This window comes from Phalacrocorax carbo, chromosome 3 (assembly GCF_963921805.1).
Source record: "Phalacrocorax carbo chromosome 3, bPhaCar2.1, whole genome shotgun sequence".
Taxonomy (NCBI): Eukaryota; Metazoa; Chordata; class Aves; order Suliformes; family Phalacrocoracidae; genus Phalacrocorax; species Phalacrocorax carbo.
This window is the reverse complement of record NC_087515.1, coordinates 31,668,622-31,685,744: the sequence shown is the minus strand read 5'-3', so window position 1 is coordinate 31,685,744 and position 17,123 is coordinate 31,668,622. Positions and strand designations below refer to the sequence as shown.

At 41.6% G+C, this 17,123-nt stretch overlaps 1 protein-coding gene across 10 annotated transcripts in view; it reads left to right on the top strand.

Moving 5' to 3' along the window:
• LCLAT1 (lysocardiolipin acyltransferase 1) overlaps positions 1-16,584 on the top strand; it is a 121,323-nt gene extending 104,739 nt beyond the window's left edge. For all 10 annotated transcript variants that reach the window (XM_064446412.1, XM_064446413.1, XM_064446414.1 and 7 more), the window contains one exon: positions 12,573-16,584. In XM_064446412.1, the coding sequence (XP_064302482.1) occupies positions 12,573-13,081 (509 nt within the window). In that variant the 3' untranslated portion in view covers positions 13,082-16,584. The remainder of the gene's footprint in view (positions 1-12,572) is intronic.
• The last annotated feature ends 539 nt before the right edge of the window (positions 16,585-17,123 follow it).

Sequence of the window (17,123 nt, the reverse complement as noted above, 5' to 3'; positions counted from 1 at the left end):
CTAGAGACAGATCTTTTTGCTGCTGTGCATTTAAAATGACTGCAATCCATCATTCATCTGCAAGGCCATGATGCAGCGTTTTCACACATCCTATGGTCTTGTAGCATCCCTTTTTATTTTCAACGGCATTGTCATGACAGCTTCTGTTGGTACAGCTGTTCTCACATCACCAGTTAAACACAACTGAGCTGGAGCTAAGGGCATTGATCAGCAGTTCCAGAAGCCACTGTTGGAAGAAGTTCATCTGCTCCTGGACCTGCCCATGTCTGTTTTCTGCAGGGCACCACAGCGTGGTGGAGCAGCTTCTTTCCAGGCTTAGTTTTTCCTAGCACTTTACCAGTGAAGGGAAGTAAACATAGAGGGTCAGAGCAACGCTGTTTGCATTGACGCTGTAAAAGTGTGGTGCAGGATAAAGAGTGCATGTCCTTCACCTTGGTTTGAGCGAATGAGGGGAGTAGCAGCTAACCCATTTTACTGGGGGACCACCACCACAGTGCCATCAGGATGCAACAGGAGGATGTTTGGTTTTACAGTATGAATTACTTGACCAGCTTTCTGTGTTTTCTTTCCACCAGAGGAGCTCCCACAAGTAGCTGCAGTAGGGTTTGGGTCTGATCCTATGTCATTAGGGAGGAAAGGAAGTATATAATCATTATCCTTTTTAGAAATTTTAATCACAGCCTGTGGAGCGATGGTAGTGCTTTATCTGACAAATATGTCACTGTCTTTCATCAGCTGATTATAATAATCTTGGAAGTTCCAGGGTGTCTGTTTTTCCCTCTTCTTTTTTACTATTGTGTTTTGTTTAACTTTCCCTAATGAGCCCAGTGAAAGGCAATTGTTCTAAATAAATCATGTGCACTACAAAGCCATATATCACAATTAGGTTTCCATTATACTTTAATTAGGCGTTCTATTATTAAATTGATGTCTTTGGCTTCTTCCAGGTCTCAGACTAATCCTGAAGCAAATTCTTCTTTGTGGATAAATATTAGTCAGTCGTAATTAGAGAGTATTCATTGGAGTTGCAGCTTTTCATTAAATCCCTTTCTGATTAAGATGGCTCCCCCAAGTACTGGGCTGATTAAGTTTAATAAGATTTGTCCACTTGTAGGTATCATGGTCTGGTGGAAACTGTTTTAGTAACCAGGGATTGGGAACAATACATTCATATCTCAGTGCAGGCGGGCATGGGTCTGAATGCCTGTGACATGTGGTGCTGTATGGTCTTGTGTCAGGGGGGCTCCATGGTTTGCGTGGTCAGTCAGTGGAGGGGAAAAAAAACATGGATATTGAATTAGTAGTGTTAGAGTTGAATATCAAAGGGTTAAGTTACATCTAGAGGGTTACAGTAAAGAACAGAAAATTAAAGTATGTTAGAAGCTCTGTTTTGTTGACTAATTCACTTTGCTGCTTAACTGAAGCACAAGTGCTTCTCTGCTCCAAACTGATTTCACTCAGTGAGATGTATAGATGAGCTTGTTCCTATGTAAATATGCCTCAGCTGCAAATTCAGATAAAAAAAACAGACGTTCCTGACAGAAGTTCTTCTAATGGGAAAGCATGAAATGTTTTCAGAACAAAATCCTTGTCTTGGATTTAAAACAAGGTGGAGCAAAAGCATGATGTGGCTTTAGTATATATATCCATCAGAGAGAAGTTAAAAGGCTCACAATTTTCTGTGCGCTGAAATTATGCCTTCTTGTCAGGCTGCTGGTGCTGTTCTGCATTCCTCTTGCTTTGTACACGGCAATGAAAACAAACCACTGTGACCAAGAATGGCAATAGTACAAATCTGCGAGGCATGAAATGCAAGAGATTGGCTCAGGACGTCTGCAGAAGCACTCCATCCAAATATTTGAGGTGGCTGCTAGCAGGTGTTTTTTCAACATCTAGTTCATACTTTATTTTTGGTGCAGAGTTTCATCTAGTGTTTTAGGTTTGTGTGGGCCCTATTTGTAATATCAAATCTCTCAGAAGTTGGAATGTGTTTTCCGTTTCTTCACGTGTGTCTGAACTATAATGGCACTGGATATATCATCTAGCCCATCTTTTGTTGCAAGGAATCCCAGTTCCAGATTGCTCTTCCTGGGGCTGCTGAAGGCTGCACTAACTGAAGGCTGCACTAACCAAGGAAGAGTAATGCTTGGGACAGTTTGAAGAGGGCAGGATTATAAAACAGAGTCAGGTCACTAGGCAGCTAAAGAGTACTCTCTAGCGGTTGACTTTGGGTAGTGGTAAGAACAGATAGCGAAGTGTGCTGAATTAACCAGAGGTTATTTGTCTGCAGCCATTAAAAAAAAGGGAGGAAAGTAGAGTAAGGGGAGGAAAGGAAGCTGGACTTTGTCTGAATTATAGAAAAGAATGGATGTAATGCACTAGAAGCCAAGAATAAAATTTCTTTTCTTTACTAGCCATGGTTTATTTACTTTTTGCTACTGTTGCAATATGGCCTTGGACGGTGTTATGCTATTCATAGCACCTTCCTTCCATTGGCATGAACTAAGGGCTGATGGAAAGTGAAAAGTCCATGGTGTTTTTGAGGAGATAGGATGCACTTTGGTCAGTTGATTACTGAGCAAAAATCACCACAACTGCTTCCTTCTGAATATCTGTGGTGACTTTTTCTCTAATCCTCATAGTGTCTCACACTACCTTTGTAGTAACTTCGCAAAAGACAAGACTCAAAATAAGTTGCATGGTCAATCTGCAGATTGGCTGGGGTCTAATGTTCCTCCAAAAATGAGAAAATTTTGAGAAAATTCCTACCCTACATCCTAGAAAATCCTAAAACTATTAAAAATTTTAAAAAGATAGATGTATTTGTAAAGAGTAAAAGCAATGGTTTTGGAAGAATTGGGGGGAAGTAAATAGCATCTAATAGAATGAACAGGGTTATTGGGAAGGGTAGCCCCTTTAATGCTTGTATTTTAATTGGGTTCCTGAAAGCTACCATATGTTTTTGTGCTACAACACGGCAGTTCATACATACTGCTATTCCTTACGTCTTTAAAAAAATAGCACTTTTCCAAAAATTCCAGGTTTTAAGCCAGCTGCGTTGTTTACCTAGCAGTAATATCTTGGGATGTTGAGCATCACTGTTACGGCAGTTGTGTATGCAAACTGTTCCAGAGTGTTTTGCTTTAGTGTTAACTCAGTGATGCTGGTCAGAAATGGCAGTGGAAATTGCAGATGCAACAGCTGAATTCTGGCAGAACTGGATAACCTTGAATAGGGATATATTTTCTCTTGTAGAGATTGATGCTTAATTCCATCTGCATTGGAGAGAGATTGTTCATCCAGACAGAGAGCAAAGAAATGTACATGGGTGGATTACTTCTTTCTCAGATTACCAGTGATTTCAAATGCCCAACAAGTAACAGAGGAATTAGGTGGATAGTCTGTTATATAAAAAGAATAAGCCTGAGCTGCTTATACGTACTTTGTGTGTGTTTGTGTACGTGTAAGGATAATTGATACCTTATATTTGCTTAATTGTCATGATACTTAGCTTTCCAGAAATATTTGGATGACCAGTTTAGCTTTTCTTTATAAAAAGTATTAAAAACCAGCCATTTCCTTATTTATCTACACTTGCCTATCTAGAAAGACATCTTATCATGACAGAGTACATGCAATGCTTTTTAAAAGGATTTCACTGCAGTAAATTATCTTTATTTCAAGCATAATTGTGATTCTCATGTGAATGTGTTGGCTGTTTGCCAGGAAATTCATGTTAGAGCTTAGTGGAGTTGGAGAGTTGTATACCAGTGCGTCAGTGGCTGTCTGTTATATGAAACATTATTTTTCTGTATGAATAAGTGGTAGTGTACTATAGGCCTAGAAGCAATGTTTCCTCCTCCCTAACATGTAATATATCTGTGAAAACCAAATCCCCTATGTGTATGTAGTATGTAGAGCAGACCTGTAGTATGGCAGGCTGGGAGCGAGCAGATATGCAGGCAAGGGAAGAAACATGGCATATTTGTTATCTGGATTTGATAAATATAGCTTGGGAATGTAAAGAGTGGTGAGTCAGTTATGCCTGGTCATCCCTAGTGACTGAAAATAACTTGTTATTCCAACCCTTTTATTCCTCCTCTCCACATATTTTGTAGTTTATTTATAGCTCAGCCAGCTTTTGCTTTGCAATTCATAAAATAACCCTTCAGAGCCAGGGAGGGAAGGCTGAAGAGCAGCAGCCCCAGGGCAGTCTTGTGGATGGAGCCACTGGCTCAGTGTGTTTCCCTTTGCGATGGCCGGGCCCTCCCTCTCCCCTCCACACCTTTCCCTAGTCTGCTCAGAAATTCCTCTTCTAAATGAGCAAACTTGGTTCCTGAAGTCATTAGCTGGTTTGTGTTGACAGCAGTACTCAGGAGTCATGTGTGGTGCTTCAGATGAGCTGGCTGTGGCCCTTGGCTCACGTCTGGGGTGGTGGCAAAATAGGGTTGTATCTGTAAAGCCTTAATGGATGTTGTAAAATGTTCTGAAACACATGAAATCCAGCACTACAACCCATACTTGTATTTTGTTTGTCAAGTGTAGCTAAATCTTCTGTAGTTCACTTCGGCTTGACACATGCCTAAGTACTTTTATACAATTTAATCCACGAACTAAGAATCAGTTTAGCACTCAGTATATCTTAACTTGCAGATCAGGACGTGATACTTCTTGATCCGCTCTTAGCTTTCCCACAGTACTGACTTCTCATACCATAACTGAACTACACCGTGTCTTCCTTCTTGTAGTAGCTCTGATTTGGTTTGGAGAGGAGGAGGGGAGATGGCAGGTGTGTCTCCTGAAGAAGCAGCATCCCCTGCATTCAAATAGAAAAGCAGGATATCTCCTGCTGATATAGTAACATTGGTTTATAGTCCTGGAAAGAATCACTCAATCTCTGAGAGGCATTTAAGGCGATGAGATTTTATTGACATTACAAGTTCAATGTAGTGATGCTGATTTAAAAAAAAAAAAAATCAGAGGAATTGCCTACCTCATGTTAAAAGCTTTAAGACACTGCAGGATGTGTGTCTTACAACATCCCATGCATGGAAACACCGAAAGCATTCTGCACAAGCTCCTGTGGCCTGTGTTATTCAGGACATCAGATTAGATGATGGTAACATTCCAGTCCGGTCTTAAAATAATTAAATGAGGTATTAACAGAGATTTCAAAGTCAAAGCAGATTCCCCTGTTCCCCCCACAACCCCTTTGGTTAGTGGTTACACATTAATGACATGTAGCATCAGGCTGTAGAACTACGTGATTTAAAAGTATTTAACAGAAGAATTAAGCACATGTTATGATTGCTGATAGTTATGAGAATGTCCTTATATCTCTTGATCTTTGTACCAGCTGGGCTTGAGGTACCTCGTGCCAGATCCCAGTAGTCCTCTACTCCTGTATGCAGCACCCAGAGCCCAGCTCCTTCCTGCTGGGGAGCAGAAAGCAGCCAGGGCTGTCCCTTCCCCAGGCTCCCACCCTCGAGAACAAGAGGTGCAGTTTCCTTAACTCCTTCGTGCCAGCAGGTGGGAGATCTTCCTCTCTCCTTGTATGACAACACTGGTGGAGAATCAGATAGCTGGAGAAAGAATTGGTATGCAGGATTGCTCTTCCCTATTAATCAAGACCAGCATTATCATTCTGTCTTTTTTTGTTTGCTTATTTGATTGCTACACTTACCCAAAAAAGATTTCCAATAACTACTGAGTTGAAAGTGATTTAGATTAACCCTGGCTGACACCACTGCTTTAAAGAGGGCTGCCTGAAGTTTTAAATCTTCACAAGGATGATACTTCCCAGGAGGGGCTGTAAATCCTTGAAGCTGCTCCCTCATCATACTGTGTTCTCAAAGAAAAATGACTCAAATCTCAGAAGCCAAGACAGTAATATTCCCAGTAAGCAGTTTTAGATGGCGTTTGTTTTAATGTCCAAAAATGTATCTTTGTCTCAAAGCTAATGTACAATACTCAGCTATTGTGAAACATAATTAGTTTTGTTCTACTTGTTTCCATATGTTTTGATTAAGTTGCTGATCAGTTTATTTATAGAAATGCCAAGCCTCCTTCTGCCAGTTTTCCTAAGGAAATTTATATAAAGTTGAGGATATTAAGGCGGGGGGAGCTACAACCAGTGTTTTATGGAAGCCTGGAGCTGTGTGAAGCATGTGGAGCTGTGTGGTGAAGGGACAGGTATGCTGCTTTGCCGGAGGAAGGACTTAGAGTTGTGGTGGGAGGTGGAATGGTCAAGGGCCTCACATATTGGTCCCACTTTTCGTGTAATGGCTTGTTTTAAGGTTATCATGAATGTTTCGCTGTGAGAGCATCTCAGCATACCTCTCCTTGTTCTGGCTCAACAACTCATTGGCAGGCTGTTCTGTGATGTACTGTGGTTAAGAATAGCATCTTCTCTACTGGGTCAATACAGGGGAAGAGACTGTATAATCCTTGTATGATTTAAAGTAATGTCGATGATAACTAAAGTAGGACAAATTACGACTGCTGAGATCCTTGCTAGGGATGGAAATGGGTAATAGCCACCACTATTAATGCCAAGGAGACTCGGCTACCCATTCACCTTCCAGACTGCTGAGAGTCTGAGCAGTTCATTGCATGGATTTGCCTGGGGCTTATCCTCATTTTTGGCTCACTGATGGTCATTTTGGCCATCTGAATAATTGTTTTGGCCCTCAGGTCGCTGCTTATATAGATCCTTCTGTCTCGCAGTGAGCTGAGCTTGCTCAGCATGGCTCGGTCCCGAGTATGAGTAAGAATGTGTCCTTGTTGCTGACGTGAATCATAACTGAGGCATGAGCAGTGCTCGAGCTCCTGAGTAATCCTTATAGCGCAGCAGATGGGTCTGTCCAACCACCCCACATATTTGGGACTGTGCTGTCGGGCTTAGCATCATTTCTGGCAGTTTTCACCAATTGCAGCTACCTTGCAATATTCGCATTGCAAATGTGTTTGGAAGCAGCTTAAAATAGTTCAATGCTTCCTTTTACATTCAGGATGTTTTTTCCCCCTAGAATTAAAATGCTGTGCTGACATTGTATTATTTAATACCCACAATTAAAAGTAATTTTCAGTTTAGCTGTGATATCTTTGTTTTGAACCTAGTTTAGAGGCTCTTGGTTGTAAGGTTTTATAATAGGTTGTGAGATGAAGGGCTTGCCTGCGCACATGCAAAGGAGCACAGGAGCACAATGGCAGGTAGAGAAAACCCTAATAACCAGCAAGAAAAACAGATCCCCTACCTTGGCTCCTCTGAAGGCTGTCATGGGGGAGCCATCATCTGGTGGGACAGGGGTGACACCCATCACAGTGAGTCAATGGGAGAGGCTCCTGGCCATCACATTATAGATTAAGGGTGGGGTTACTGCTTGCAGGGCCTTGGGACCCGTTATGGAGTACCCAACAGGAGCATTTGGGGATTGTACAAGATTTATTATGGTATGTTGAGGGGAAGAACCAAAAGTGGGGAAAGGGATGGTTCAGGTGGCTTAGGAGGAACAACTTTGGGAAAATAGAGGAATAAGGGCTAAAAGGGGCTGGTTCCATGGAAATGGGGCTGGTTAGTACACTTGCCTGGCCATGCCTTGTGCCTGATCAGCCCAGTCTGCCCATCTTCTCATTAAACCCCATTTCTAACTATTTTCCTGGGTGAGGGGGCTCTGTAGGTGTGCATATGGAGGTCCAAGAGCCAGCAACTGGAGAGGCCAGGGTCCATGTCTGTTGTGTGGGTGCATATGCCAGTGTGTGATCACTAGTCACTATCAAGGATGACTAGTGGGTGAGTAGGGAAAGAGACTAGAGAGCCAGGTATCACAGTGGCCATAAGTTTTGGTCAGATTCTGGAGAGGTGTCAGATGGTCACAATTCGGCTACTGGAGGGACTGCAAGGCCCAAGCTGATGGCTGAGGAGACTCTGGGGTCAACTGAGACCAGTTTGTATGCCCCTTTGTCCTGCATGAGGTAGCTGGAGGAGAGATCTGAAGACCAGCTACTGCGTGGCCCTGAGTGTCTAAGGCCAGTTACCGGAGGGATGATAGCGTGCGTGTGTCCATGCAAGGGGTCTGTAGCAGCCACTGGAGAGGGGCTGTGGCCCCAGGGGCTCGTGTGTCCAGGTGCCAGCACCTGGGAAGAGCAAAGACCCAGGGCCAACTATGGCATAGACTGACTATGGCCAGTTGCTGGAGGGATCTATAGCCTCTGTATATGTATATAATTCCCACTGACAGACCTTTATCCTAATCAACCAGAGAAGGGAACAGAATGAGGCCATTTTGTTTGTTTTCATGTTGTTTTCTGTCCATTTTAATCCATGGCTGGCTGGCTGTGCCCATGCATTGTATCTGTGTGTATGTATTGGGTGTATGTGCTCACACTCGCTCCTAGCTGGGGCAGGGAGATGCAGCAACCTCGCCTCTACTGGGCTACCAGATGCTGCATCTTCTAATGTGGAATAAGAATTCTGATGGAACAGCTGGTGTAGTGAAAGAACATGTCCTAATTCTTCCTTGGAAATATTTTTTAAAAGAAGGCATCTTTTTCTGATACTGTTATTTTGGTCATGAGCCTGGTAAATTCTTCCTCTGCCACCTCTGAGTGCAATGCCCAAAGCAACCAGCTGTTTATTGTGATCGCTTGAAGTAATGTTGTGTATCAAGAGACCCTGAAATATAAATGACTTTGATTGGAGCACAGAAAGTTTAAAAAGAAAAAGAACAGTGCTTTTAAGGCATTTTGTCATCCATGTGGAGATTAATCATCATCTGCATGTTGTGCAGTTTATAGCCACATAACAATAATTACAAATAAATTTTACATTCACTCCTGAGCACTGTAGTAATCTTTCCTTTTCTGAGGTGCTTTTATAGAGCATAGGACAGAATATTGTTCATGGGTATGAAGGCTATATAGTTCTGCTGCTGCAGGAAGAAAGTCATGAGACTATAAAGCTACTGAAACTGATGTCTGTCCTGAAGAGCTGGGCTACCTGCCTGACATTTTAGCAGTTTCTTAGCTTAATTATATTTCGGATGCAAAGCTGTGAACATTATTTTATTTCCTCTGTCCCTCATTCTTTTCCCAATGGGATGTGGATACAGGCAGGATAAAGGAGATCTGTCAGGTGTCACTAAAAGCATTGCAAAAAATGGTTTGTCCACTGACAGCTTCTCTGAACTATGAACAAATATATGCTTGCTTACTTCATTTTTGACCCACTAGAGAAGTAGAGTGATGTGGCTTCCCATAGGGCAATTTCTTCTTAAAATGTCCAGAAGCAGGTTTTTTTAAGCAGATCTTTAAATTCAGATGGAAAATGATCTTTAAAATCAGTGACTGCCCTGCATCTTCACTTAGGATCACTTTCTTTTGCTGGTTGACTGACACCTTGCTTTTGATCTGAAACATGCTGTTAGATATCTCCGGACTCCAGAGACAACAAGCTTAACTTCAGAGGGAAACAGAGACAGTAAAGATGCTCTAGCCAAGGATGCAGGTTCAAAACTGCCTGATTTAAACCTAGCCTAAGGGAATTTTGTCACTGTTCACAAATGGTCTGCCTTCATCTACTGCAGTAACTTTTCTTCTTTTTAGCAAATTCAGTTTTAGCGTGTTTAACAGTGATGCATTGACCCTGTCCGTATTAAAAGATGCCATCGATAAATCAGCAGAGAATATGTAGAACCTTTTTGCTCAATGTGCTGTGTGGATCCTGCAGCCTTACTGCATGTAACGCTAGCAGGGCATGTTTCTTTCAACAGCTGTAGAAAACTGATTGAAGCTAGTCCTTTCCACATGCTTGCCTTGACAGGGAATTAAAGCTTCAGGCTGCCATTTGTGTGGAGTTTTTAAATATGCATGACCCAAACAAGGGGCTTGTTGAGAAAGGCTCTAGTCCTTCTATGTATGAAACCTGATATTCTGCTCTTCTCTCTTTCTGATGTTTCTGTTATGATATGCTAAATCTACCTTTGAAGTTTCATTTCTTCTTGTGTAAAATATACTTTAATAGGTGAGCCTTGCAGCTGGGAATTAGGAGATGATGGTTCAAGTTGGACACAACGAGCAGTCCACGTAATCATCCTTTGCCTCGGTTTCGCTGTTTGTAATGCAGAAAGAGTAATGTCCACCCTCCTGTACGAAGCTTTTTGAGCTTTGTTCTGGGTAACTAATTCAGAAGCCAGAATTTAGTGTAGACTTTCTACAGTCTGGCATGAAGCCCTTCTTGGAAGGTGTCTGTCAGGGGATGCTACAAATCCATAGGTAAGGAGTAGAGGCTTCCCTGTTTCTGATCAGGAATTCATGGGCAGAAATATATCTGCATGCTGAAGAGATTAGACCAGCTGTGTGGGTGCAGGGAGCCCTGCCCAGTCCTGCCAGTCTTTCTTACACAGAGTCAGAAAATCTGTGTCTTAGGTGAATCTAATTTATTGCCTGTGGTCTGTATGCCAGTGATCCTGATGTGTAAAGCCTTGATTTTTCAAGAACATTTGCATGTGATGGCAGACTGACTGTTTAGCTGCAAAGATACAAATGACTGCAAGATGGGTGAGAGGCTCATGTAGCCAAAAACTCTTTTCATAGAAGGCTTTTTTCATGCAAGGATCGTGGGAAGGCTGAACTTTTCTGGCCTCCCTCTTGAGGTAAAATGTGCAGGTTTTACATGGCACTAGGACCTGGGGAGCTATGGAGAATCAGAAGGAAGACAGATTTTGAGACGGATATCGCTTAGAGGCATATGTAGCAGCCCTTCCTCTGGCTGGGCCAGGAACTGGGTGATGTCTGTCCTGTAGGACGACTGTAATTCCTTCTGAAGGCAGAAATACTTGGCTAGGGGGAGGAAAAATGCAAGGTGTTTTCAGAATGAAAATGCTTTGTGCTAAGGTGCAGAAGGCTGATCATCGTTACCCTTTGTAAGGACAGGGTTTCTAAGACAATGTTCAATTTTGGCATCCCTTGGAAGGAGGTTATCTGTGCAGAACATGGTGAGTCTCTGCTTAGTTAGGATGTGATCCCATAGCTAGAGAAAAGCTGGAGTATTGAGTTTTGCTCTGATAGACCCCCTAGGAGCCATATCTAGCTCTTCAAAAACCCAAGTAACCTGCCACAAAGCTGTCCAAGAGAGATCATTACATGACAGCACAGTTACAAAATACTCTGAAAGACTGAATAGGGGCTTTCCCCCTCTTGTGATATTTGGAGCTGAACTTTAGATACATCATTTTGAACATGGCCTTTTAAAGTAACTTTCTATTCTGTCCCTGTCATTTTTGGAGCTGTAAAGGAAAGCCAAAATGCCAGGGAAGGGGAGCGAATGAAAAGGGGGAGTGGGGCTAAAGAGTAGGTTTTGATCATCCCTGCAAGAAGTGACATCATCTATGAGAATAAGTCTTCAGCCGCTGCAACTGGAGACAGCTTTTAGTCTCCACTTCTATTTTGCCCTGAGCCAGCCAAATAAAAACAGCGGGATAAATCACTGCTGGCAGAACTTAACAGTTATGCAACATCCAGTGCACCATGTGCCTATTTTTAGATCAGTTTTACACTAGCAAAACTTACTTTATGAAATCTAAAAAGAATGTCTGGTCAGAGGCCGGAGGATAAAGAAGGGTATTTAGCAAGTGCAAAATGTAAAAGCACTTAGTACAAAGATACGCTAGCAAACCCCACTTTGGCAATACTGGTATACTTTCAAGAGTGTTGGCTCGATCAGGCATGGTAATGAAGAGGTTTTGTCATCCATATTCCCTTGAAATTCTAATCTGCAATTGCTTTTTTAAACGTTTAACTATACTCGCTGTACCTAAATAGCTAACTATATGTGGTTTACTTAAAGCTGGGCTTCTCCACCATTTATGCTGTACTTTGCCTTTACCAGAGTGTACCTTTACTCCTGGCTTTGCCAGGAGGCAGCTCACCTCCTTATGGTACTGGCTCAGATTTAAAGAAATGGTGTTAACTGGAGTGCTCTGCAAAGCTGGCTGAGCAAATAAATGTTCCTCATCCTTTGCGAGATACCCTAGATTTAATGAGGTCCTGATATTTAGCTAGTGTATGTTTTCTCAATATTCAGTAGATCAGGATTGTGTATGCTGCTTGCTCCAGATCAAACTGAATCTTTTTCAGTGTTCACAGGAACATACACTATGTTGTATTTCATTAGTTAAAAGCAATTTCAGCTTGTGGCACATGTATGAAAAACTGAATATTAGTCTCGCATACTCGGCTTGTTATCCAGGACCAGATGTGCATCTTCTCTCCTTTTAAATATGACTTTATAATAACTTAGTCACTGAATTGTAATTCTACATTAGTTTGTACTGTGTATAATTTTGTTCCCAAAATTTTTTGCTCAGGTTTAGAACAGATAAATGTTTGGGAAAAATTTGACCTCTCAGCCTTTAGAGATTCTAGCAGGTAAAACATACTCTGCAAAGATAATGTATCTTTGGGATTTCTGCCACAATTTGGACAGTTTTCAATCGTGCCTTGAAGTGAATTAGTGTTCTGACCATTGTGTGATCTGTGTTGATCTTTTTTTTTTCCCTAAACCTTTCTTCTAGGTGACAATCTCGATGCTATCCATGACATAACTGTGGCATACCCCCAAAACATTCCTCAGACAGAGAAGCACCTTTTGAATGGAAACTTCCCAAAGGAGATTCACTTCCACGTCCAGAGATATCCCATAGAGACAGTGCCCACTTCTAAGGAGGAGCTGCAGCTTTGGTGCCAGAAGCGTTGGGAAGAGAAAGAGAAGAGACTCCAACACTTCTATGAGGGTGGAAGATGCTTCAGTACAACAGGGCAAAGCATTATTCCACCATGTAAATCTGAGCTCAGGGTCCTCGCAGTTAAGTGCATCTCACTTCTGTATTGGACGGTGTTCCCACTGGGTATGCTTGCACTGCTGTACCTGTACAGCTTTGCACGATGGTATTTTGGAGCCATGATCATCTTTTTTGTTGTGCAGCAAAAGATATTTGGTGGGCTGGAACTAATTGAACTCGCTTGTCATCGATATTTTAAAAAGCAACAGAAATTTCACGGCACAAAAATAAAAGTCAATTAGTTCTGGGGTAGAGGAAGACATAAAAATGCGTGGGTTTGAGATGTCCTGCAAATTTTATGCACAGGAAAGAATTTTTGCATGAGAATTGTCTTTTACTGTTGCCATTGTTAGACATTTGCACTTGATTCTGTGAAGAGAAAGAAAAATGTTAGTTATTGCTACATGTGAAAATGGTAGTTTTTATCTCTGAATGTAATTTCAACATTGCTCTTGCAAGCAGCTAGCAACTGCATTCTGCTGTAATTAAGAAACAAATTGCTGGATTATTGAACAATCATAAGGACGTTAGTAAATGTGACATGCACTGAACTTTCATGTAGAAGCCCAAACTGTCCAGCTAAGAGAGACAGATGTATGATTTCTGTATAATCACATTGTCGTAAAGTGAGCACCAGATTTGGAAAGCTGGTAAGTTTAATGATGTTTTGATGGTAGGTGGAAGTTGGAGGAGAAGTTATTCTGGTTTTTTCTTCTATTTTTTCCTATTTCAAATATGCAAACTTATTTTAAAATAATATTTTCACATAGGCTTTTTTCCAAACGCTGCTGAACCTACCACTATTCAACCGTTCTGGCTTGGTCACTCAGAAGGATTTTTAAGCCTTGCAGTCTTGTGTTGTTGTACAGAAAACAGTGCTGGGTCTGCCTCTGTTTCAGTCTTTGCTGATTATTTAATAGACCTATGCAGCTAAATTTTGATTTCTCACTGTTTCATACTGTTTTGGTCTCCCTGTTAGCTGTGGGAAACTTGTTCCTGCTGTAGTGTACAGAGCTGTGGGACAGGGGAGCTGTGTTTTTGTTGTTTTATTGTTTTTTTTTTTTTTCTGATAGAGGCAAAAATAAGTTTCTGTCTCTGAGTAGCTGGCAGATGTTTTTCAAAAAGGTCTCCTTGTAGACATCATTTGATTGAAAACATTTTATTTATTTTTCAGAGTAGGGAAGATTTTTTTTTTTGAAGCATTTATTTTGGTTTTCACATTGCTTCCTTAGGCATTTCAAGTGTCCATATAGATAAGCAGGAAGACTGTTTGTTCTGTGCGTGTCAGCCAGACCTCTTGAAATGCGTCTCATGCAATGGTTGTCTCCTTATAGGTACAAGAGATGGTTTCAGACTTATTACAGCACAGGGAAATTGAGCTACATCTTCCCTTTGCAGTATTCTCTTTGAGTGCCTGATGACGACATTGGTTTTCCAACCTCCTTTGCATTTTTGGGGGTTCTTTTGGGGCTCCCACAATAATGCCTTCCCTTATTTTTGTGACATTCATAAAATCTGAAGGCTTACACTCAGACAAGGCACTTTCAGGTGTATTCCTTGATATATATAATACAAGTAATGTTCATGCTCACATAGTGAAAGGCATAAACATTGCCAGCTCTTAGGAGACACTTCAGGTTAGATTTGGTTTTTGACCTCAGAACTGTTAGACCACTTGGTCATTTGTATTGCTGCAAAGCCTTTCTGACTTACTAAGTATTTGTTGTTTATTGCATGAAGGCTTGTTTGAGCTAAACTGAGGTGGCCTGGCTCCATGTGGTGAGTGATGTTGCCTTGAAATGTGAAAGTACAGAGTGCAAATGTATCTTGTACTGTGCTGAATATCTGAAGCGTTGGGTCGGCATGGTAGACACATCTGTTTTTGTTAAATTATGACACTAAACATGTTGTCTAATATGTCTGTATCAAAGGCCATTTTTTTAAAGAATCACCAGCCTCTATTCAACTGTCACTTGCAAGGTGACAAGTATTTTTAATCTATGCTTATAACTAGTTGTTTATTATGCAGAAAGTACTTGAAGCCATCTGTTTTACTCTAATTTTTTAAACCCCTTTTTTCTTAAAAATAAATAAAACTAGGTTTATATTTAGGGTTATGTTTCTTAATGATTTTTCATATTTATATTTGAGTACCTGATGACTGACAACTGGTGTTTCATTGTCATGAGTGGAATGGAGGTCCTTTCTGCACTATGAGGACTTTTTTAAACCTAATTCTGTGCTATCAAAGGTGTGGTTGCAGCTTAAATCTACACAGCCTGTTTTTCTTTGCATAATACTCTGCTTTGGTGCAGTCCCCTGCACATCCAGGTAACTCAGCACAAGGGAAAACCTAAAAACCTCATTTGTGGTTAATGCAGAGGAGACCTAAAAAGCTTCTTTTGGTCTGTCCTGAGCGATGGCTGTGCTTTCACACCAGGAGTAACAACAGCCAGCCTACTCCAATAGCCTTAACATAGTCTTCAGGAATGACTTTGGAGGTAGGGTTATATATGTTGGTGACATAAATACCAGCTACACTTTTCTCAGTCATTCAGAGAACTTTGTGGCGTCATCAAATGTATCTAAAACATCAGTGTGAGTCTTGGTCATGGAGTGGTGAAAGATTTACGTCTGTGTGTGATTAGTTGGGCTCTGAAAGTGAAATTAAATGCAATCCATTGTTGACCCTTACAAGGGGGTTTTCTCCCCTTGTGACCAAACATGTAACCTACTGTAATGTGGTAAACATCCTGCAAATCTGTAATTCATCCTCCTCTCACGTATTCGAGGAGTGGGGAGCAGGGTGGCATATGGTCAGTGAAGAATCTTCCTCTCACAAGGACGGGTATTGGCTTTGTGATTGACGTAAATTTTCAGATTGCATGCATCATTTTCCAGGGAGAAAATTGAACAAAAAGTTTTGTGGACATAGAAGCTTTTTCAGTCAAAATGTAGCTTCTTACTCAAAAGGTTCTAATACACGGATTTTTTGGAGACTGCTTTGTTCTTAGTCATCCTTTTTCCCTATTTGAAGCACGCCAGGAGATGCTGGATAAATCACTTTGAAATGTTTTCAGTGGTGTTAGGTTAAAGGTGCTAGTACTCCAGGAATCACACACACCTCTCTTTCGTGGGACGCATATTGGCACCGAGACTTGTCTCACTCATTAGCATGTTTGACGCGGCTCACCTTCACTCATAGTCCCAGCAGCCACGCTGTTCAGCGGCAACTGCTCCGTACACAGGACCTGCAGGCCTTGCCAGGTCTTGCTTATGTGACCTGAGATCAATGATGTGCTTTAGGGATACTGCTCTTGTTTGCTCAATCAAATGTTTCCTCATCAGCATCAGGGGTTTCTTTATCTTTGCTCAGAACAGAAAGTTGAAATCCTGCCATCTGTGTTTGTCATCAAGCTCATCTGGGTAGCAGGACATCAGAACGAGACAATTCGGTCTCGAGTTCAAAGCTGCAAGGCCCGAAGCTGGTCTATAAGGTGTTGTCTTGATCATATGCAACGTAGTTCTGAGTTTTGTGCATTGCATCAATCTCTGTTGTTCAAAAAAGATCCATGTTTTTATAACTTGATTTTATATGCTGTGTTTCACTGTATGAAAGGAAACACCAGGATACCACAAACCTACAGAAAGCCTTAGTTTTCAGAGTTTACTGACTATATCGGAATGTTTTAACCATGTACCAGTTAGTCTACAGCAACAATAAAGACCTGAAGCATTGCATGTGTTTAATTTTGCCATTTCCTTTTTACTGCGTGACATATTCTGTATGCAGTTGTAAGGAACGAACCTTGTCTTCAATCGTATGTCTGTCTGTCTTGGGCAAACCAGTGTCCATTCGGGTGCTCGACCTGTGGTTTGTAGGTGTTGGGGTGGTATGTCTCCCTTTTCTCCATGGGAGGTTGGAAAGGGGCAGCTGGCTGTACTGTCCCTTCTAGCCTCTCATGTAAAGGGATGTGGAAAGCTTTGAGCGTGCAAGAGGTACACCTCAGTTTTAGCCTTGCTCTCCCACTTGCCAGTGTTGCTTAAGAATAAGCTGTGGTTTGAAAGAGCTTGTTGGCTATTGATACGTAGGTGAGTCCTCCATTTTAGCTGTATCCTGTTAGCACCCTTGTAATTACTGACATGAGAAATAATCTATGGCATGGTTCATGTTGTCAGAGGACCTATGTTTAATGTAACTTCAGATCGCAGGCTCCTTGATTTAACTCTGCGTTGTCTGAAAGCTAATCCAATGTGGAAGGGCAAGGGCTGCGTTCCTCAGGG